General features: G+C 44.0%; 1 protein-coding gene and 1 non-coding gene across 2 annotated transcripts in view; both read right to left on the minus strand.

Annotated features, from left to right (window-relative positions):
• The window catches only part of LOC128715501 (mitogen-activated protein kinase kinase kinase kinase 4), a 44,829-nt gene that overhangs the window by 12,885 nt on the left and 7,306 nt on the right, over positions 1–24,638 (minus strand). The window contains exons 2-8 of the mRNA XM_053810407.1: positions 17,938–18,003; positions 3,331–3,775; positions 3,017–3,259; positions 2,834–2,945; positions 2,543–2,759; positions 2,211–2,441; positions 1,128–1,148 (exon numbers count right to left, since the gene is read on the minus strand). Coding sequence (XP_053666382.1) covers positions 1,128–1,148; positions 2,211–2,441; positions 2,543–2,759; positions 2,834–2,945; positions 3,017–3,259; positions 3,331–3,775; positions 17,938–18,003 — 1,335 coding nt within the window. The remainder of the gene's footprint in view (positions 1–1,127; positions 1,149–2,210; positions 2,442–2,542; positions 2,760–2,833; positions 2,946–3,016; positions 3,260–3,330; positions 3,776–17,937; positions 18,004–24,638) is intronic.
• Trnav-aac (transfer RNA valine (anticodon AAC)) lies at positions 6,404–6,476 on the minus strand. The gene has a single exon. It is a non-coding gene; the product is annotated as a tRNA-Val (tRNA).

Genomic DNA, 24,638 nt, shown 5'->3' on the forward strand with positions numbered 1-24,638 from the left:
ATAAGACACGCATAAGGTACATAAGGGAACAAAATGGGATTTGTGGAAGAAAAATGAAACAAAAAGAAAAGTGTGTAAAGAAAAATCACCGATTAATATTGATTTGCGTGAGCTTGCGGTGCGCTTTGCTGTGTTTTAAATAAATTATTAGGAAACGAGTATATAAATCGAGCCGAAAGTTAAACAAGAATTCCGGTCGAAATATTTTTCCTATTTAAAGCACATTGAAAACCATATTTTGTTGCAAGCAAACATCAAAGCATCATACGAGGCATGGGAGTTAACACACCCCACAAACATTAGATTGCAAATATAAAACAAACTATAATTGCACATCCATTCAAATAATAGTTTTAATATTATCACGATGCAGTTGGTTAATGTTTTTAGCGTTTCAGTACTCTGCGGTATAGTTAAACATGTGCCTTATTATGTTATCGGCATCGGAATTGTTACACACAGCATTAACATCACACGTAGTAATCGTTGATAGGGGACAGGTTAAAATAAGAACTAAAATTAAGCGTTCACAACGAGAGTAAGGATTATTTGAAACATAAATGAAGGATAATTAAAACATTGGGCATTGTTAAAGGATTTGTCTTCAGTTTTGAGCGGATGGAATAGGGATTGATCAAACAAACAAGGAGAATATTTCAATTCTGAAAAAAACACTTGTCTGTAGTTCGATTTGCTCTAGGCGATTCTTCGTATTATCTCTCCGTTTGCTAGTATGGTCACATAATCGAAAATGTCTTTAGTCAAACGCTTGAGTGATTAAATTAGCTTTGCATGTTTTGCCTTCCTTGAATGAATGTAAAACTTATGCGAATATTATTAAACCAGCTAGCAAAGCGTCTTGAGTCTATTGCACAATAAAAAAAAACCAAGTCTAGCACAGTAAATAACACTTAACACAAGGCGGCTAAATTTTTACGGAATGAAAGGTAAGGTCAGAGGGTCCGATAAACATGGCGTAAAAGCGTTCACAAAAATAAACCTGGAAGCTTCACGACAAACAGCGATAGAAAAACAAACAGCAGACAGTAACAACAGTACAAAGGATAGGACAGAAGCTTCAGACGTGGGATATTAATAGTAAAAGCAGAGAAATGCAATGTGCTTACCTCAGGTCGTCTCGGTGGCAGCTGCAGGTTTGAAGGTAGCACGGAATGAACCGCCATGTGCGCGATGTGATTGTAGCGACGGTACATAAGAAACAGACCAACGGACCCGATAGAAGGGAGGGATCCCACACCATCAGCATACGGTACAACGGATCATGCCGCGATCAACATCAACAACAACGCGAACGCAGCATACACAGCAGCAACACAACATAGGGCGCGGATGGGACGATCATAGTCGTCAAATTAATCATATGTACAGTACGTAGATGATCGTGGTTTCGACCGAATGCGTTTTTTTTTTGGTGTGTGCATGTTTATGTGTACATTTGAAACGCGCGAAAGTGTGTTGAAATTTAAGAAACAAACAAACAAAGTTTAGTTACATTCAACATAGCGTAAAGGGGTACCGTAACGGTAACGTTAAATCATAAACAGCGTGAAAGAATTATGGTTTTGTTTCGTTCGTTCGAGTAAATCAATAGTATGTGTGTGTGTGTGTATATGTGTTTGTGTATATATATATGTAGTGTCCACAGTGTTACAAAATGTGTTTGTATTGGTAATAAGTGCAAAATGCATCATTATTCACAGTGCAATTGTGTGCGATTTTGGGAAATTTGTACAGCGATTTGAAAGAAAAGGAAAAATTTTATAATACGAAGCAGAAAATGATATGGAAAATAACCTGTTTGTGTGTCGGGCACGGATATATACAAATGTGCCTGTGTACTAATTGAAAGTACAGCGGACAGGAACGTAAACAATATTGCTCTTTCAGCTAATGAAATGAAACATTATCATAGTACACAAAAGCTAAGAAACGTGAAACAAGACAGTGAAATAATAGACAGGAAAACAAGAACGACTAACTTGAACACTACACAGACAGTAAACAACTATATAATGCTAGGCCTAGGCAGCGACATTGTAACATTGTGGTTAAAATAGTCCGAGATGTCAAGTCAGACGAGTCTCGCGTTTGCGTTTACGTTCAGTACGATCGTTTCTGTTTCGTTCACTGGTCTGGTCAAGCTCAAGTCCACATGAGTGCCATACGCCACCCGTCGCCCCACTACTTACCACCGGTTTGAAGAAGTTTTGCTGATTGCGTGCCGGTTGTTGTGGCGTCTGTGACGATGGCTGTTGTGGTTGGGAGGACGAACCGCTACCACTGCGCGGTGTCGGTGGCAGCGGTCGGTTTGCGTTACTGTTCGGCGGTGGATCCGGTACCACTATCAGACGCTGCGGTAGCTGTGGTCTGGATGGTGGACCCGGTTCCTCTACCGGTTGCGGTTTACTTCGTTCATCTCGCTACGGTTTTTGGTGAGCAATGGCAAACGTTTGGAAAGAAAAATTGCACGATCAGTACATATTAAACGATCGGGTCTAATAGCGAGCCGCGTGTGTCTTACAGGTTGTGGTTTCTGATTTCGGTTCGGTGGCTGCTGCTGTTCGGGGTTCTGCATTCGACCCTCCTGTATCTGATGGAACGTACGCCGCAGCGTATCGTTGCCCGGTGCCTGAATGATCGAAGATGGTTCGCCAGCCGTTTGTCCGTCGTCGTCGTCATTTTCCGATCCGGAATAACGATAGTCGTCGCGTTCCTTCTCCTGCTTACGCTTCTTACACCTAAAACGACGAGACGATCACAACTTGTGTTCACTTGTGGCAATGCTTCGTTAAAGGAATAGCCTGCGCATTACCTATCGATATGATCTTTAAGCTGTATTCTAACTTGTCTTTCTGTTGGTTGCTCTTTGATGAAAGGGTGCTTCAGTAACTGCTCCGTGTAAGGCCGTTGATGGTAATCTTTCACTAAAATTATAAATAGTGGACACAACATTAGCAAAGGCACAGTGGTTGTATGGTAGCCGGTACCAACTTACCCAGCACCGTGTCGATGAAGCTGTGGAATTTTTTCGACCACTTCTTCGACTTCATGCGCGGTGGTGGATTGCGCGGAATTAGAAAGAGCGCACGCATCGGATGAAGATCACACAGCGGTGGCTGTGATTCTGCCATTTCGAGCGCGGTAATACCTAGTGACCAGAGATCGGACCGGTTATCGTACGTTGCGTCCCGGTTTTCATCACAAGCTATGACTTCCGGCGCCATCCAGTAGGGAGTACCTGTGCAGAGGATGAATGGATACATTAATTTCCCGCCTAGCCCCCAGGTTTGCTTGCTGTGCGAACATTACCAATGAAAGTGTTCCGCCGGCCGATGGTTTTGTCCAGCTGGGCCGAAACACCGAAGTCGACCAGCTTGACCTCCGCGTTGTCGGTCAGCAGCACATTCTGCCCCTTGATGTCACGGTGTATCACCTTGTTCGTGTGCAGGTAGCTCAGACCGCGCAGAATCTCGCGACAGATGTACGCTATCCATTCCTCCTTCAGGCTCTGGCCCTTGGTCGACTTTACCAGATCGGTGACGGAACCGGCCCCGCAGTACTCCATCACCAGCCACAGCTGGTCGTCTTTGCCGGCGGGCGTCTTTTTGATAAATGCACCATAGTATGTGGCAATGTTGCGATGGTTGGAATATTTCTTTAATACGTTGATCTCTAGCTTGATCTCTTCCTCCTCCTCCTCGGTGACGTCCATCACCTTAATGGCAGCGAGTTGTCCAGTCTTTGTGTGGCGACCCTGCAGCGGTAAAGACAGAAAAGGTTGGAATGTTAGCTAACGATCGTACACGGTACTTTCACGTATACTACTGAAATCACAACAAAACGTAGGTGGCAATCGTTTACTTTTTATCACCAAAATTCCACCACCATCGGACTCCCCGTGGCGTTCATCCCACTGCGAACGTTTCACAGTGTAACAAATTCACACCATTTTGGGGTTGCCCACATCATGATGGCAGCAAAAACAAAAATCTTGCTTCTCAAAATGGTACCAAATTGGAATACTATCAAGGACGGGGAAAAAATGCAATCCAAACGTTCCTAACCCAGGTGGGCGTTATGAGAAACCAACACTTGCCGTTCGGGGTCAGATCGTCGGAGCACATGTTCCGCGGCAAGCGCGTCGTGTGTCGATCGGCCCACACCGTCGAGATCCCTTATGTCTCATTAGCGCCCTCCCTCATGCAGACCTAGCAGGCGGCAAGCCATCAGTGCAAAGACCGCAAATGGTGTGGATTTTTGCCTCGCCCACGTATAACTATTATTATCAACAGCCAAGACCTGCGCTTCTATCGACAGGCCGCGTGTGCTGCTGCTTGATCGATGAGCTCCAATGTGGTAGAGAGATTTTGGAGGTATTCAGGATCAGCTGGGCGCCTACACACAGCTTCTTCACGGCAATAACGGCCAGCTGGCAAACATCAGAAGACTCGGTTTGAATGCCACCAGGAGGGCAAATTACACATGCGCCGATAGCTTTAACGACTGTAAAATATTGCAATCAATATCCTATCAGTTAAACGTGGGCCGTGGTGAAACTCTTGATAGGATTCCTGTGAATTGATGGCCCACGAAGACTGACGGCGTTTCTACGATATCTTCGTATTACAAAACATATAAGGCACGTCATACTGTACAATATCCCTTTAAATCTGCAAAGTGCTCCGCCTTTATCGGTGATGATTGCTGGAACTCTTCAATTTTTTGAGTTTCTAAATTCTGAAAAAGAATCATAATTCCAGCTGGAATTTCAAGGATCTTGTTCTATCGGAACAAAACGGAACCATTATCACCCTTTTAACCTCTTGAAAGATAGCATCCCTCGCACCGTCGAAAGAGAAGAAGGGCGGAAATGTTGGCATCAAAAATTCCCCATCTAACAAGGCACACGAACGAAGTGCAGCGTGTGTGTGTGTCTTCACGCTCGTTTCTCCCAGCGAAGTACGCTTGCTGCCCTTTAACAAGTGTTCGTAACAGGGGGTGGCGGTAAAGCTCTTGTTCGCAAATGCATAACCTCTCCCATCATCTTCACCTAGAACCCTGGCCTAGACGACGACAGGAGGGGGTGGGGGGTGCCTAAAATGCACTCAGACGCCACAAAAGAGGCGCACGATGCGGATGATGGTGATAGGTGCCGCTACATCCAGAACCAGATCATGCATGAGCAACTGATTGCAGTATGTTACAGCAGCACCGTGTGCGGGATGGAGCGAACGAATGCGGCCAGATTGCAGGCGGCACCAACACCGGGAAGCATGGCATGCCCGCTCTGCTAGTGCCAACAAAAATTCCATCCATTTCGCTTAAAGAGGAAACATTTAATTATGCGCGCTCGAGAGCGCACCGAGCTTAATTCAATTTACTTCAATATCAATTTTCGCGCTCGGCTCTTCTCGACCTGCCGGGCGAGGAAAAAAAAGGGCCCCCTTGGCGGGTCTTCGTGAAGGAAGGCGACCGACCAACGCCAGTCGATCACGTGTGTGCCCCCGGATGGAAGGAACACCCGGCAAGGTGAACACAGTCGAGCGTGGTGGACCATCCGTAGAAAAGCCTGGACCGAATGAGAGGCGGGGATGTGTTTGGAAGGAATCTCCGTGTGCAAGGCAAAACGCGAATGGCGTAGATGTCGACAGATGCACCGCATGTATGCACCAAGCAAGCGCAAATAGTTCGCGTAATGCATTTTAGCACTTTAGCGCTGTGGTTAAATCACTCCCAACACTGCTTCTCTCAATTGCTGTTGTTTACTTTGTATTTTCCAGCAAGGAAAGAATCGAAACTTTCATTCGCAAATTGGCAACCATTTGCTGACTACGAAGGAACCGGCTGTTTAAGCGTGCTCTAAAAGTCGTTTCGTTGGAGAATTGTCTCTTCTTGTGTGATTAGTACTTTTTTTCCCACCGCTGATACACATGGGCTTCTGAATTAAGGTCAGAAATGGAAGCGTTCGTTGGGGGCCGCTCGGCAAGAAAAACAGGCTTCAAAATATCGAGCCTTCCGAAGGATACATACACTTTAAGCTCCACTCAGAAGCCCACGCACCGGCACTTGTTGCGCGCGTTAGCGCGGAGGCGTTGGCATTTCTCTCAGTGGGTGGCTTGCCACGACGTCCTACGCAAAAATATGTGCGCTAATTTGCATAATCGTTGGTGCTTAGAATGACGCAACATAGGGGGGAAGGATCGCAACAAATTACAATCGTTTTCCCATAGCGCTAAAAAACCCATTTAACGGAGGATATAATTTATGAAAAATGTCTAATAATTAACCATTTGTATCGCATTCTACATGTCGTCTTACACTAATAAGTTGGAGAGAGGAGTTAGGGGTTGTGATTAGCCGAAGGAAAAAAGTTTATTCCGCATGTTTCCGCCCGGGATCGAACCGGGGGCCTTCCGCGTGTTAGGCGGATGTGATAACCACTACACCACGGGAACTGCTATACTAAGACGCACTTGCGCCTGCTATACTTTCCAAGCAATAGGGTCAAACCCAATGCAATGGCGCAGATCAGGGTCTCCCGCCTCCCCACCTAAGCCACCTTTTGGGGTGGAAGAAAAGCTTAAAGCACCACGCGTCTATAAAAAGCAACAAATCCCACCACTCTCCCACCCATATCTTTTCGCTTCGAACGCACCGACAGATACACAACACCGCCCAGTTCATTCATGAGACTGGCCCGCCGGTTTCGGTAGTGAAAGGGCCCGCCCGTCTTGATGGACGGATGCCAAACAAGCGTTGTTGTTGTTGTTGTTGCCGGTGATGGTGGTGGTAGTGGTAACACACAGCCAAAACATATTTCACGAACGGCGTGGCGCCAGTCGGTGCAGAGTGGAATGAGCACGGCAAATATTTCCAACGAAAATTGGGCTATTTGAGTGCAGCACTGTGCACACGCCGTTGGCCATCGGTACGAACAAACAAAGCGTCCCACTTGACGAGCACGGTTCTAATTTTGGACAGCCTTGAGGAGTCGACCCGAACGCCCGAATAGGCAGCATTCTTTGTCAAGGAACACTAAGTGATATTCGCTGGAGAAAAGGTAGCGTTATGCGTGTGGCTCATGGACACAAGTAATTGATATTGGATGTTCTTTTCCTTTGCACCGGGGCGCACGAGATTGGAGTAGGATTTCGCTACTGCAGCGAGATGTAAATGATTAACAACATTGTGGAGATTACATCCGAGCGCAACTCGCAATAATAAATTTACTCTAAGTAGCTCCCCGCAGCCGGGGCCAAAATAACAAAAAGAAAACGCGCGTAAACATAAAAATGGTTGCACTAAAATCAAATAGTCATATATTCATAACATCCAACGGAAAGTGCGTTATTTTAATGACTTCTTTCTTTGGCGCGGTCCCGTACCGGCAAAGAGTACGTGAAAAGTACGACCGATGTGATGTTGTCTGCTAGGTTTCCCGTTTCACTCTCTAATCACCGCGATAGTATTTTAATGAAGGTTTAATGTCCCTTAGAGTGGGGCGCCGCGCCAAGCACTCTCATTACCACCGGCCGGTAATCGCAAGCACGGAGAGCGCCCGGATGAATGCAACCTTCATCTTTTCGGGGTTTGCACACGAGGGTATATAATTTTATTAGCAATAGAAATGCATGCAATCGTCTGTCTTTCCGTGTGCGGATGATGGGCGCACCACGAAACCGGGGAGCTCGCGCGCAATACAAACACAATTGCAAACGGAGCAGGCAGGCAGCAGCAGTGGTTGATTTGATGATTTGGCGAGGCAAAACAAAAGGCTGGAAAAGTGAAATCTTACAATTTGCTCTTCGTATTTTTTTCCCAATCTCACGCACAAGAGACGAAGAGACGGTCCCTGCATCGCAACACAACAATTAGAGGCGGGACGGGGCAAAAACAACAACCCAAAGTCGGGGTTGTCTTGGTGGATGGTGGTGTGGAGCAATGGGAACGATGCAAGTTGTGTTACAATCTTATTCCAATCGAGAAGATTTCTTCTGCTTTATAATTAGAGTGACATTGAAAAGCAAAAGTCGTCTGTGGTGCAGGAAAACTAGCAAAATGTAGAGACTTTAACGCTGCAGGTTCAGTTTTTTAGATGTTTTTTTTTAAATATTGAATTAGATATTTTATTTATATAATTTAAATTAAAACACGTCTATTGAAGTACTTAGTTCCACCTTTCACGTGTTCCAGTAAGCAATCGGGGCCTTTCCCGCTTGCACCTGCAATTGAATGGGGAAATACACTCAAAAATGGAACGTAGCTCATCCTTTTTGTTTTCCACTGACTAAGCACTTCATCGAACGCTCTCTTATCTGATGCGTGTTTTCGTACTCCCTTGCTTCTCTTTGTTACGCGATGATGACAACGGGTCGGTTAGCTTTCATACAAATTTCCCAACCTTCGGGATAATTTTCACGTAAAACCGATTGCTTTATTCAATCGTTCGGTCCACCGGCACTGGTCAAGGATACGGAAGGACCGGCATTGGTGGGGGGAGTATCTTTGTTTGCATCTAAATATCAGTGTTAATTGCTTTAAACATCACGACTACGTATGACGCTTTGGGATTTTCCCCTTTGGTAAATACAGAACATTTGAACATTGAATGCACAACGAGTTTGAAACGTAATCGAAAAGTTATAATTTCTTCAGGGATACAACGCAAAAACAGATGAGAAAAAGATCTGTTGGGAATTCCATTCTAACAATCTTTTATTTTCCCATCATCATGGTTGAGATTGATAGGAATTAATGTAATGTTTGTCAAAAACAGTAGAGGCGACTAAGAAGGAACATCCTTGGAGTTGGAGGAAACAAACTTTTGTGCGGTACTACTTTCAACACCCTCACAATGTCCTCGATTTATGGAAGATTTGTTTGAAGGTCTATAAGCCTTTCAGAGTAATTTTATCCGGGAGTCTTCCATGTGCTCCGTCAACAGCTCTAAAATATTGTTTTCAATGTTTTCGAATGTTTAAAGGTAAAGTTATTGGACAATGACACTCAATTCTCTGATGGCATTGCGCTGAGCAACTTCTGCACATTCCATATAATGTATGTATGTAGCAAAAGACTTCAACCACACTCTGTAAACGCAGCCATCACGAGCTGTCATTGGCAAACCCCAAAACATGGCTACCTTATAGAGACATTAGTGTAGAAAAACATCATGTGCAGCTTAGCGAATGCCATGTTGGGGAGACTTTGCAGCTTTGAGAGACATAAAATGTATTGAAAATGAAGGAACTGTCAAAAATGTTTATCTTAAGGAGACTTACTATCTTTAAGAGATACTTCGTTGGGCAGACTTGAATGTAATTCATATCGTAATAGTAATTCTAATGACCTAAGCCACTTAAATCTATCTTAAAACTGTATCCCACACACTCAGCCAATTTGGTCAAACCGGTCACACTATTAAAACATTCTTCTTCTTCTTTTCCTTCTTCTTCTTTATCGGAACAACAACCTCAAGAGGCCAGGAACTGCCATTTCTGGCTTTTTTATAACTTTATTTACCCGTAGCTAGATAGTCAAGTCCTGCGTAAGGAGGATTGGTCCGGTCTTGTCTTGTGAATTCCTTCATTTCCACTTATTATTCATCGTGTGTGGCACTTAATATAGCAGTAAAAGGAGAGATTTCAATTGGCAATCCTGTGCGTAACGTTAACGTAATCATTTATGATGAAAACATAATTAAAAACATCCATCTAATAATTCATGTTCTCTCGGTAGAAGACGTAAATGTACGGTAGAACCAAAGGAGAGAAAACCTTTCAGTCGCTAACCAGGAAAATAATTAAATTCTCCAATAAATTTATTGCCCCACTGCGGACCACGGAACAACAACAAAAAAACACTAAACAAGCGAGATAACTTTGTCGATTTGTAGTAAAAAAAAAATAACATCTTCTCCAAACCGATCCAACGCCGTGTGACCTTCCCTTAGCACGGTTTCTGCCAAGATTACCTCGGCGGATGGAGTGGAATCTAATGTTTGCCACAGTTCCAAACCATCGGCTTCGTCGCGTTCGGACGTCCCCATCACCATCTCGCCACTGTGTTTCATTGAAGGAAAATTTGGAAAATTCGACATTTCAACTCCACTCTCTTGTCTAGCGTTGTCCCCTTCCCGTGCACAGTAACGGACACACAAACACCCAGTGTAAGAGCAGAACGAAAAAGAAAAAAAAAACATGCGGGTAAGAAGAAAACAGATGAAGCAGACCGCCACGCCACGAGGCGTGAATAGCGTTTCCGATCATTATGCTTAATTTTATTCCGGACCCGGGCTGGGCCAGAGTAAAGGAAACTTTTTCGAGTGGAGAAAATCAGTTTTCATTTCGTCCGCACACACACACACACACACACTTTTTCTTTCGCAAAAGCATGGTCACACACAGCAGGGCAAGCAACCGACAGCCGATCGCGATGTGGCCGAGTTTTGCATCGTCTTGTGCTCCACCTTCACCCTCTTGCGGTGTGTTGTGGCCATATGATTATTGGTCAAATTGAAAGGAAAGGAGAGAAAGGGAAACAGCAGAGAGGGGCCACACCACACAGCCAGCCACATTAGCGATAATGCTCTTTTGGGGTGGTTTGGGGTGTGGCATACTGGCACTCGACTTTGACGAAGATGAGGCTGGCAATGTGGTCTGCCAATGCCGTGTTGGGAGCGCCATCGACCGTCGATTAGATGCAATTAGAAGCATTAGACTTTGACCCCTTGAGGAACGTGTTTTTCTTACTCCTCTTTTTTTTGGGAGTTTTTTTGCAAAAAAAAATAGGTGAGAAGCGTGAGGTGAGTTGAATTATACCCGTTACATCTTCACTTTCCTATGCGTTCACGGTGATCTTGATGATGATGATGATGATGATGATGATGATGGAGAACGATATGTTTAAGGTCACTGGAGATGGGTTTCATAAATAAAGCCGACACCACTTCTTACTACACCTTGAGAGACCTATTCCACGTGATCATTTTAGGATTATTACTGAAGGTTAGAATAATATTGGCAATGATGAATAGAACAATAATTCATAGAGAGCTGTGCAAAGAATATGTAAAATACATTGACACATTGACATAGCGTTGTGCTCGGTAAGTAGAAGGCATGCCACCAGCAAACAGAAACGATGCGAAAAAGCGAATGAAATTTCTTCTCAATTCTCCCGAACCGAACCACACGAACCAATTGACCTGTGCATCATCGTCTTCATATACTGACGGTATATCTCTATTGATTCAGTAATATTTGGTATCACATGTTGCCCTAACGCTCTTCATTGAAGCCACAAACGAAAGCCACGGGCCCAGAGAGAGAGGAAGACGGTAACCTTTAGGGTCAATATTGTAATTGAATTTATAAATGGAATCATTATTCTCGATGCGTAACAGAAACCAGGCAGAGAATGGTTGGACACGGAACAGCAAAGTATACGCAAAATGAAGGGATACAGAAACAACGTAATGTGATTATAATAATTTCCAGATTTTATGTATAAATATAATTGTATTTCAGGTTAAGTTTCAAAACACTTGGTCTAAGCAGTCCTTTCTTTTCTGCATCGGCACAACCACCTCAAGAGGTCTAGTAGGCCTGCCATTTCTGGCTTTCGTTGACATTATTTACTTATATTATGTATTATATTATATTATTATATATTGTAATATATAACATAATACATATTATTATATTATATATTATTTATTTATAGCGGGATAGTCTGTCTCAGGGGTTTGGTCCGGATGGGATTTTGGACCGGTCCTTGTCGTGTGAAGACCGGTGTCGCTACCAAAGTAGTTAAGGTCTCTCTTAAACTATATAGTACACTCTGATACAAACTGGGGCATCAAGCGGGTCACAAGAAGTTAGAAGATAGTGAAAGTACCTTCTATAAATATTGCTTTAGTTCGCCTAGTGTCAACGTACTCTGTTTAGAATATTAACATTAAATAAGGTAAGCAGCTTATCTAAATCTGAGGAGTGTTTGATAATCTATTTGTGCCGCAAATATAATACAATTTTTCCCACATTGGAGAGTTCTTGATGCACATCAAGGGAGTTCTTAATCAGGCACATCTACTATAAGATCTGCCATTGCATGACTCACGATGCACCTATAGTACAGTACAAGCAATAACACGTTTGCGTGTAATATACAAAGGAGTTACACTAAAGGCAATTTAGTGCTGAATTCGTGCCGCTAATTGCAGTTCACCAATGCACCGTACTTGCTAACACACTGCACCTCAACTGCATTGGTCGTGCGCGATGAATCATATTAGTAGCTTCTCTAGTCCGTGATGATCTTTTCTTCAGCTTTTTTCTCCCCGTTTCGCCTGCAAGTGCAACAGTGCTCTGTTGTTTACCCATAACCCACCCGGGAGACACGTTTGAGCATGCAAAAATGCTAGGGCTAATGGTTGCATCTTTATCGTCTCGTGAGACCGGCGCCATACAATCGATCTTCCCCCTGCTAACGGTGGAGATGTTAGACACTGTCGGTGGCGGAGGGCATCGATCGCAGAAATTAATAATAAAACAAAAAAGAAATCGAGATGCAAATAAGGCGGGCGTGAACGAACGGATAAAATAGATTCGTCTCGCAAATGCATGCTAATGAGCAGTTGTTGCTCGCATCATCACTGTGTGAGGTAGGAACAAACAAACCTAATCTTTACGACATGTATTTTGGTGATTGCTACTCTGTTCAAAGTAGACAAAGCTATATGCAAATTTTGATTCCAACTTCCTAAGAGTGGGGTAGATCATCCCAAAAGTTAGAAAGCTTAAGCTTTAAGCCTGTATAATCCAGGTACCGGGCTGTATCATTCTGTACAGATTCGTAAAGGACATAGCATTTTGACATAGAGAATGACACAAAGGATCATTTTTGTAAACTACAATTTGAGAAAAATCGATTAAAGTTTAGAGTTTTAATTTTAATTTTAATTCATTTGAAATAACATACAAGTCTGATTATTAAAATAATCTTTTTTTAGTTGTTTTCGTTAAAAAAAAATTGATTACCTTTTTCGCACACGGGAAACATGGCCTAACCTGGCTCAGACCAGCTAGCAAAATTCTTTGTTTTGACATTTGTTGAGCTTTGATTTTAGGTGCTTGGGTACTTTCATTGAGAAACCAATCTAATCCGTCTTTCCTAGGCTTAACTTGGCTTTCCATTTGTATGGCGAGCAGTAAGCGGATAAGTCTGGAAACGACAAAACGCATACATAAAAACTGGCTTAATGCGTGATCTACCCCAGTATCTCATAAGAAATAGTCAAGGAATTTCAGGAAAGGCGTACATACTTAATTTAAAGACAGTTTAAAGACGCATCGGTTTCATTGGAAAAGCAAGACACTGTTGAATTCTAACTGCTGTGGCCCATTTTCGTGGAAAATTAAAAACAACCTTATCATGTCAAGGTTATTCCCTTAAGCGATACACAACTTAACACAAAAACAATGAATTCGGGTGACCTCCAGATGTCAAAAACGCAACAATCCCAACCAAGAAATCAAACCACTTTAACGGCAAACGAAGGTCGCGTACCAGACATCTTCATTTCTGCAACAAAGCCAAACGAGTCCGACACCTTTTCAAACTTTCGGCCCTGCCCCAAGATTGATCTAGCTCAGGCCCTTGGAGAAATACAATGGCAGCTTGCGGACGGGGGTCAAACAAGCGTTTCCGAATGTTCCAACGCTCCATTATGGTTCAAACTGACGTCCGACGGACCAATTGGTCAAACGGATGCATTTATTATAAAGTTTCGCCACCAAAACCGGTCCCGGACCAACGTTCTCTGGGACCATCAGGGGAGTGGAGAATGTGTCTGCCTTCCTTGCGGACGATGACGGGTCATCTTCTTTACATACACCGTCCATAACGGAGCCTGTCTTCCAGCTTTTAATGCTTGGGTGGAAAGCAGGATGGACCTGTAGCGGCGCCTGAGTTCCAGTTTCTTGCTTAGAATGCTTCGATGCATATCTTTCTCTCCTGGTAGCGCTCCGGTTCTGGACCACATTAAGGGACAGGTTGGCTTTGGGCTTCGCGATGAGGGCGAATAGTACGCCCGCCGCCGCACTAATGCTTCCACGCGTAATCCACGTTAATAAATGCGTCCGCCATGAGGGAACCTGGGCGAAGCAATAACTGGTTTCGTCCCTCCGTTGTCGACCAGGTGGAAAATTGACCACCAAGAAGCATTCCTTCTCGGGGTTGAAGAAAATTGTACAGCTGACCTTTGCGGGGGTTCACAGCCGGCCAGCCGGAGTTCTATCACTGCGCTGCCCTAATGTATTCGACCACGGAGTGCCGTAGATGGGGGGAGCATTCGGGAAGGTGTCTGGGAGCTCGTTAGAAAAGTATTTTAATGGTACCTGCAACCGTACCAAGACGTTGCGCATGAAGCGCATTAGGAACGCGTCGGAGAAGGGTGTAAATTTAATTGCTGTTTACGATGAAATCCATTGCATTTTATAGAACTCCACTCTTAAAAAACAGTCACTTTATGAGCTGATCTTCAAGATATAGCAATAGACATAATATACCTCAACAGCGAGCATATCGTGGCCCCCTAAAGACCTACCTAATGGCGGTAAGAGAGCTTCAAACATTACCCTTCAACGGACAGATAATTAGTTTTCAAAGCAATTGCCAACAAAAAAAAAACCCACCCTTCCAAACCACCACCATTTCCTGGCGGCGAGGAAAACAAACAAAACGATCAAGGATGCCACTATTTCCATCCTCGGTTTTAACTGCATTAGGCGAACTGTTGGCAGTTTCTGGGATCATAAAAACGTAAATTATCGATACGGTAATTATCGTAAAAAATACGTGCACAAAAATAGAGTTGCTCAAGGCGGTCGCGGCGCGGTGTGCCAACTGCCGAACCCGAGAGAATTCCAACCACGAAGAGCTAAGAACCTCACCCCCCCAAGCACTCGGTCTCCAAGCACCCGACACCACGGCAGGCGCGGATATTGATGACGACACGGGGCAAGAACTAGCCAGACTGGCACACACAACGGCGCTGGGAACTCGTTTTTCCAGTACGAGGTAGTTAAAGTGCTGGGGCGGCTATTCGAAACCGGCGGGACCGGGGCAGTTCACTCCACAACGAAAATATCGACTAGCGATTGGGGGGGGGGGGCACAAGCACACCAACACTGGGCGGACACTGCGTTGGCATCACCGCACACTTCTCTGTGCTGCTCTGTGCCACATAGCCGTCATCATCATCCGGCAGTCGAACGGACAAGTCCATGCTGGAGCGTCGAAACCGGGGCGAGACGACACACTCGGCGACCAAGTTCATTGTCCCGAGGTTCTTGTACGGGAGACCCCGCAGCAAAGAGCACAATCACACACACACACACATACCCGTTTGGACGACCACCTCACCCGGGGCCCCTCGTCTCACTCGCCCATCAGCATTGAATGTGGCCGTAACGTATACAGATAGTACCACGCGCGTTGTTCGTTCCTGGGGGAGCTTTATCGTTCGGTTCTCTTCTTTTGCTCAGTCTCAGCCCTTCAAAGATCTGACCGCAACATCATGCATGCTTGCAGACAGTGCTGCCATGGGGGGGGGGGATCAGTTTGTTGTTGTTTTTTTTTAATCTGTCTCCAGTCGCTGCGTGGATGACACAAACCCAGCAAAGAACGTGGTACACCATTTCACTGCAAGTTGCTCTTGCTGGTGGTGGAGCATATATCATGATTACAAAAAAAAAGACTCTCCAAACATACGGAGCAATTTAACGAACTCATTAGCTCAACGTAGAATTGAACGTTTCTGTTTGATTGAAAATCTTACCACACTTTAAGGGTTTTCTAAAGGGTTCTTTAAGGGAGGGTTTAAATTCCCATTGTGGTGGGGGTATTTGCGTTCGCAAACGTGCATCGTGCAGTTAATATTGAGCAAAAATCGTTTGCAAACACGATACGAACAACGATTGTGGGGTTGTGTGCCAAAACAGACCAGTGATGATTCAAGCTACTCACCCCCACCCCCTCCATTACAGCTAGATAACGATAAGGGGATGTATGATATCTTATCAATGGACGGTGATGCACCAAACTCTTATCACAGGCGTTCATCTAACACGGTTCGAAATGGAGTTAACCGTCAGAACATCATTTACTTGCTTATGTAATTCCGATTCTATCAGAATATCATCAAATAAACTGACATTTCTTTGACTATTGTAAATAATTCCTGTAACTGTTAATTAATTCGCACTATATTCGGTAACTAAACACCTAACAACATCTGTTATACATTTTTCTAGTACGCTAGTTCCAGATATTTATTATATTCTTATTACAGATATATTGTTCAACTAACTTGTCTTTTTGTTTTATATCGACCTCAAAAAAGCCCAACAACCTCAAGGGGTCTAGGTCTGCCATTTCTGGCCTTTTTTGGGCAGCTCTGCGTCCGGATGGGATTTTGGAATAGTCGTGTGAAAACCACTACCAACTACAAAAAAATCCCCTGGGAGGCAGCCCCAACTAACTTATTTTATTTCATTATATACCACAATATATCATCAATGAAGTTCACGAAAATAATTTCTGTAACTTATTCCTGTAACGCTCCAATTATTCTCACCATCTACAGTAAATAAAGATGATCTAACAACAGCAGTGATATATTTTTCTAGGCACTATTTTGTCCAAAATCACTTCAAAAAAAGCTTCCATCTGCTCAAAAAGCCATTCATAATAGGAGTTTAGATTCCATTTCGTTACGAAGAAAAGAGTTCATCTGAGTTTGATTCCGGCATTTAAGGAAGCCAAGATCTAGTAGGATCACCCAAGCCATTGTGGATGATAGAATGTTCAAATACAATTCTCAACCTTCGCTAGAATGTTTGCAGTAATAATTGGCAACGAATGTCCCTAGAAAGCAAGTCAATAACCTAACTGTTTTCCGTCCATTGCAAAACTTCCCCAGCCTAATACTGACTCATCGAACAATCGGTTGCAGCAAAAGCAAGCAACCAAGAAAATGCATAAACAAACCCCGGATGAGTCATGACGCACTAGCGATGCGCACTGTACTGTACGCACATCCGCCCAAGAGTGCAGTAGCACACAGGGAAGACATGTCACTCAACGGCATACAGATGCAATAGTGCAATGGAAGTGTGAGGTAGCCGCAGAACAGAGTTCGCCAGGTTCATCTATCGATCATTTTCGTGCCGTATTGTGGGCTTAAAGGTGGCCGGGGATCACCCACTCTCTTACTAAAACGCATGCACATAACCATTCCTGCCCATCTGCTGCACATTTATTCTGCTTTCTCGGGCTTCAAACAGTTCCATCCATGCACAGCTGAAATATGATCGTGTTAAGGGAAAGATCACAAGCTCATCCATTACCGAAAGGGCACTGGATAATCGGCCCATGCTCGCAACCAAACCCAAGAACACGCAACGCCACGCACACTCGCTCCGTGGTCGGAGAGTTTATATTTAGCGCTAACGCCGAATGTATTTTCACGTGCCGCAGAACTCCGTCAGGAACGGTTACTCTTTCCGAACCAGTTTGCGACCGCGAGACCCACGGACGGATGATGGCAAACGGTCGACTGACGTGTCGCTGGAAGCACCAAAGCCGGCAACCAGAATAAGCCTACTTACGCACAAATCCAAACAAACTGGCCTGCGCCTAGTAACACTTCCTAATGGGCATCATCTCGGGCTTGCGCGAGTGCGCTTTTCGGGCGAGAGATGTTTGTAAATAATCGTAACGCTGGGTCGTTTGCTGGTGGGGTTTTCGACCAGCCTGGCGAGTTGCTGTCCGTACATCATTACAACAGTAAAAACGTGTGTGGTTTATAGCACAGCAGCAACTTTGGGCAACAAGAACAAACCAAACCCTTACCTTGTACACCTGTCCGTATGTTCCATTTCCGACGACTTCGATCAGCTCAAAGATTCCAGCAGGATCCTGTAACGGTAGGAAAGAAACGAAACGAAACTGTCAGTAAAGCAACTTTCAAACCATGACGATTTTATCACAACGACAAAGTTTCCCAGGGCGCTCCCCACAGACGGTGGAGCGCTCCAACCCGCGCCCCCCCCCCCCCCATCTGGTTGCAGAGAGGAATGCAATTTACACCGCAATTTCCTTTCCGCAATTCCCCAGGCAAGAGCAACCAGCAGAGTTCAGGGATTAGATTTGAAGTGCTTTGGCAACGGACGGTACCAGGCTCGTGTGCCCGGAAGGTGGAAACTGCCCATTTACCATCTTTTCACACCTATTTCGCGCATGTGGAACACACCGAAGCGGATTGTGGAGAGGCGAAGCGGCACGGCGGTGTGCATGCATTTTCATAAGATTTTCCTCCGGGCACAGTTCTATCGATTTCGCCATCCCCACATCACGGCACATGGCTTGCGGTGGGGAGGAAAACTACACACTGCTGCTTCCTTTTCCTCGCCAAAGGAAATCGAACGTTGCGGTTTTATCGATGTAAAACGCGCTTAACTGCATTCGGTTGGATGTGTTTGTGGTGCGGGAAAAACTAATATCAATTCGCCGCTCCACACTCCAACCGATGGCTTCTCTGCGTGTTCTGGAAGCTAATGATGTTTTGGTAACCTAGATCGGATAGGAGATCTCTGAATTCTCCACTCGCCGCTCACCGCGCAGAGCAGAGACGGCGCGGGGAAATAATGGTGGTGGGAAATGCGGAGGGAAATTGGGCCGATCGCTAGGCGGGTGATGACGCTACTGCATGAAAAATCAAATTTCCCAACCCAACACACCAACGCGAACGAGCGAACGCATCGTTGCTGCAGACGTAGATACATAGCCACAACGAGACGGAATAGTTTGGTGGGGTCGCTATGATGAGGCGGGCAAGTGGCATGCAGGCAGAAGTTTTCAATCAACACACTGTGGTTACCGGACTACACGGAGCAAACTGATTCGTCTGAAAAGATGGACACCGTGCCCTGGAGCAGGGGAGCACAACCGTTGGGAGGGAAGGTTGGGAAGGAAGGGGTGGCGGTGCTAGGCGAGCGAAAATTGATAAGACCCAGTTTCTAAAGCGAAGCTGCGTCCGAAACAACGGCACGCATATAACGTGCGAGCACAGCATCATCATGAATCATTACGCACCGTGGTACTAGCGCATGGTAGCGTTTTATACTTGGCGCACCGAATTGTGGCTGAAAATGGTACGCCTTTTCACCGCCGTCAATTCACAACCGAACGCATTTACAAAGATGAAGCAAGAGGGGGGCTTTTTTTACTCGTTTTTTTTTTAAAGCGGCTTTGAATCCTCTTGGCTAATGTTCACCTCTCTCCAAACACTCGAAACAGATGATGTGGCATTTGATTTGGCAAAACAGTCAAAACATTAGACAAATGGAGCAGTTGATAGGGAAAAATTATCTAAAGCTAGTTAAATGCTGAATGCAAAACATTAAGACACAACTAAATCTTTATTTTTTATTGGATGAGGATCGGACTGGAAGTAAGTCAAGTGTCGATTGTTTTAAACAATTAGATTGTGACGAATGGATTAAATATTCAATGTTTAAATTATGTTCTGTTACTGATTAGTTATTTTCCCAATATTTCAATTTGTTTAGTATGGTATATGTTTGTTCTTCATTAAATTTAAACTTATTTGGAGATCTGCTAGTTGGTAAGTCAATGTCTAAATAAAGGAATTGTAATTTGAACGTTTTTTTGTTTATCTACTAACAAGTAGACGCTTCAAGTCCCATCGATAGATATTCCCTACTGATCTTTCCGTCCAGCAGCTCATAATACACTCTATCCAGCTGGTCCCACCAAGTAAACGTGAATGATCTCCTAGCTATGATTTATTTTAAATAAAAATCCTAAACTAAGCAGAAAACTCCTCTCAAGCAAAGGATAAAAGACCCTATAGCATGGAAGCTTTAAATTAAATATGAGTTAAGAGGCAAATCAAAAGAAATTATTTATGATTTTTTGTTGAAAGAAAAAAAAATACTCCATGATCTTCCAGGATCTGGTAAAGAAAAAGAAAACCATAATTCACACATAAATCCATCCAAATTTATAGCAAACCGAGCAAAGCTGTCACATAATAAATCAAATTTAAAATGGATTTTATTACCAGGAAGTGGCGAACGGATACGCAGATACAACTTTAACAACTTTACAACCCCGTGCAGGTCAATAAAGCAATTTAATTTCCTTTCGTATGCTCTCGCTAGCCTTGGGTTTTACCGGACATGCCCAAAAGCAGTCCCCAGAAAACAAAACACCCCGAGGGTGAAGGTAGCGGACGGACTGTGTTTAATACACCAATTAAATTGCGATTGACCTGCGGAAGAATAAAATCAAATGAACAATGTCGATTGCTCTGTCCAAAACAAGGTGTAATGGCCATCAAATACATACACACGCACGCAGTGCGTTGGTCAAGGAGAGCTTTTCCTAATCGGGACCAATCTCCATGTCCATTCCACGCAATCCACCTTACCGTACAACAACTTCAATCACAATGCACAGGCAAGTGCGAATTCACATTCGGCGGAGGTCAATTACGCTTACAGAAATAAATAACCAGGAACAAATAATCCACCCTCGATCCACGTCCCACTGGCACGGCATGGGCATGTAATTCGGTATTGTTTTTTAATGGCGCATTCCACACGTCAGATCAAGCGAGGGATTGGCCACCCGAATTGTTCCATCTTGCCCGATGCTAGGGTGCAGCACAACCGTACACGATCCCCTCGACACCCGCGTGAAGGTGTCAAGGTGAAATTGCCATGATGCAATAGTGGCGAAGTGAGCCAGAGGTACAAAAAAAAAACTAACAATTGACCTCTTGCCTTCCCGGACAAAACATTACGCACCGGCTGCGTACGTATGGGGGGGGGGGGGAGTTGAGATAGATTTACGTGATCGACAGACGCTTTTGGAGATTGTGGCCAAAACGGAACGAATGAACGGTCCTCCCACGAGTATCGGATGTGGGCGGTAAGAAGGGATGGCTTATGAACTACCGAGGTTGGCCTTTTCCTGATGGACACATTTTCGGAGGACAGGTCAAATTGTTAATGTGTGGTTGGGGTGGCATTGGGGTCAATGACTAACATATCAAAGCTATTTGCATCACAAAGCCTGGACGGTGGAAAACCCTTCACGAGTTGGGTATTTCAACAATAAGCGATTAGCTAAAGAAAAGAAGAGAAAGCTGCCAAGTGTTTTGCTGTTTTTGCTAATTTTAAAACAAACTAATGCGACTTCTCTGTTTTTGTTCCACAGAAAAGCTCCTCTAAACGCAACCTCAAAAACTATTTCTTCCCATTACACCAAACAAGAATCTATTGATTTGTCAATTTCCAGGACCACAGCGACAAGTTAATTTCTGACCAAATTACACAACACAAACGCTGCGTTAAATTCCCGAAGGAGATGAAACCGGTTCCCTTTCGGTAGCTTCCTTGGGACGACGAGCGCGCTCCCGCATAATCCCGGCCTGTCAATTTACTAAATCGATGGCTCGAATGCGTATCGAAGTGGGCACTCCGATTAAAATATTCATAATCCGCCGGTCCTCCCGTAGCGTGTGTGTGCGATGGAAGGACCAGAGGGTCGAGTGTATTGAGCCGAAACAATTATAATCTTATCACTGTCCAATAAATCAATAATTAACCCAAAAAGACCCCCCCCCCCCCCCAAAACTTCTGCGGCCTCATCAGTCACAACAAAAGGGAACAAAATCAGGGGGAAAAAGGGAAACTAATTTTCACCTCATCCCAATAAGTGCCGGTTGAGCATCGGTTAATGCATAACACGGAACACACTGCCCCCCTTTTTGAATCACACCAGCCGATGATTCAACGGTGGGTGATTTTTCCTTCTTGTCCTACATCTTCATCACGGTACAGGAAACGTCTAAAGATCGCCTCCAAAGAGGGGAGGGTCACCAATGAATCAGCACGCTCCTGTCGATCTCTGCAGCGAGGAATTCGTCTCGTCGCACCAAGCGAGTTTTAAAATTGCGTTTGTTTGTTTCTGCTAGTCCTTTGCCAGTTTTGCCAATCCGACAGGTCACAGACATTTTACTAAACTCCGGTCATGAATCAGTGAGTCAACGTGCAATGGTGACAATTTGTTGGGATTATTACTTAGCACACCGTTGGTGGATTGCACCGTATCGCACCGTAAGACACGCGAACTCATAGAAAATTCACCACAAAAAAAGAGTCCGTAAGGGTATTTTCTGTTTCCCGATGGCAACACACATCAGTCAGCTTGGAAAAAAAAATTTTAATTGACACCAGAAATGATGTCCAATGCAATAATTGTTTGAATTTTAATACCCTTCCGGGAATATACGAATTCCTGCTTCTGGCCACGCGATGTATCATACAGCGAGCCAAACAACGTGCCAGCTTCAAGTTTAAAGCATCCTCACGTTTCTTCCCACACGAGAAGGGGGGGGGATATATAAAAAAGGAACAAAAAACAGACGACATTTTTTTTTGTTTCGCTTCTTATCAACTCACTACTTCACACTACGCAGTTACCCGCTGCTGCAGGCATCGTCTTATCTCGCCGTAACTGACTGTGGCTGTGTGTACGCAACACCCAGCGTATCAGCAGTGGGTAGAGGCAAAAAAAAAACCATGAGCCAAAGCCAAGAAGCGTCAGCGAAGTGCATTTTTTTCCGGTGATTTTGTTTAATTCAAACAGCCCATGATATGTGCTGGATCAAAGAACCGCTATCCTTCCGTCTGCGATCTAAGCAAAGTGCGACGCGAGATTGGAGCAAAGGAAAACAATTGGGCTTATTGTGGTTCGCTGTTTGCTGCATGTGTTCTAGCCGAGGGGGGGAAGAAAATCTCGAACAGATGCACCTATTGTGCCAATGTTTCCGTTGCGTTGGGTGATGCAAGAGCGCAACCTTAGTTGGTTGTATGAAACCTAGGATGAATGGTCACCCCTAAAGGTATTAAAACTATTAATAGATTTCTTTATGATGCCACTGAGAAGAAAATTAACTATAATTATCATGTTTAAAATGGGCAAAAAATGCACGTGTGCAAAAAATGAAGTTTTTACTGCAAAAGGAACATTCAATCTCTCATGATTCACAGTGCACTTACAAATAAATAGAATTATAATTTTTTGTTTTTGGTTTATAAATACTAATAATCTGAGGTATTTTTGAATTCATTCGTTCCGGGAACCGATTGTCGAAGATCAATTTTGATACATTTTTGATCATTTGATTAATTTTGACAATATATATCATTTTTCATCATTTGATCAATTTTTTACAATTTTATAAAATAATTAACAGACATTTATTTAATTTTCTTTTGTGGTTATATTCTTCGTAGATAAAAAAAAACGTTCCCTTACGGTAACAATGGGACAGAGAAACCAATGAAATAATTGGTGTGCAGCCCTTTGAACATCTCGTAACTCCAAAAGGGTTTTCTTCCATTTTTAAAACGTTCCGTCCATTATTGAACGTTGCATAAACTGAACACAATCCACTACTTCACAAGGTAGGAATGTAAAAAAACCATTTGGAACGTGATTCATCCATTTCCAGTGATACTATGTGTTGCACGTAGCAACATTCATTGCAACCCATTATCGTTTAACCATTTCCACAAGCATGAAGTAATTGATTCTAACTGGCAAATAAATGACATAAAATCAAACTTCCTCCATGACATAAAACACACAGAGTGTGCAAACAACGGTATACGCTGCAAAGGTGCGCGCTGGCCATGCGAGGACGCGCGAAAAAAAAAATGCACAAGGCAATCACCCTTTCGCGCGATGCGTCCCAAAAATGGAGAAACACAAGCAGGGCGCGACGTGACTGACCGGCGGAGGGAAGGCAGAAGGCATCCGGCGACCTCTATCATTCGCAATCGAACACAACGAAAGCACGGCACAAAATCGGTCCGAGAACAGAACAGAACTCACACGCACGATCGACCTTGGGATGATAAATGGCGCAACAACCCGCCGATCGGTGCCGCGGCACTTTACTCGAACCCGTGCGCATCCGCCGCGCATGACTCCGAGAGCACGTTGAATCACCCCTCGAATCGATCGAGAGGCGTAAGAAGCGCTCGAGAAAACACTGACCGATCGGCAGAGGTGTGTGTTTAAAGACAGATCGGTCGGTGTCTTCGATAAGCACAGTTGAATACGGAACGCATTGTTTAATATTTGAATGAAATTAGCGATTGTAATATTAAGAAGTGCTTCCGATTGTATAAATATTGCTTTTGAATCCACCATACTGCTAAACAGATTCATTGACTGATTGAACATTTATGTGATGAATGCGATCGATACCCATGGAAATTTAATTTCAATGTCTACATTTAATTGTGGAAATTGATATCGATTTTGTAACCAAAGTCTCATAACAATCTACACGTACATCAGAATAACAACAATGACATAAAAAAGAAAATATAGATTAAGAGCTATGGACGCATCCATTCAACTCGTACTCGGCAACAGAAATAAAATATCAAGCCATCAAAAGCATCAAGCACCTCCCCCAATCGAAAGTACACTTAATTGTTATGAAATTG

The sequence above is a fragment of the Anopheles marshallii genome, chromosome 3 (assembly GCF_943734725.1).
Source record: "Anopheles marshallii chromosome 3, idAnoMarsDA_429_01, whole genome shotgun sequence".
NCBI lineage: Eukaryota > Metazoa > Arthropoda > Insecta > Diptera > Culicidae > Anopheles > Anopheles marshallii.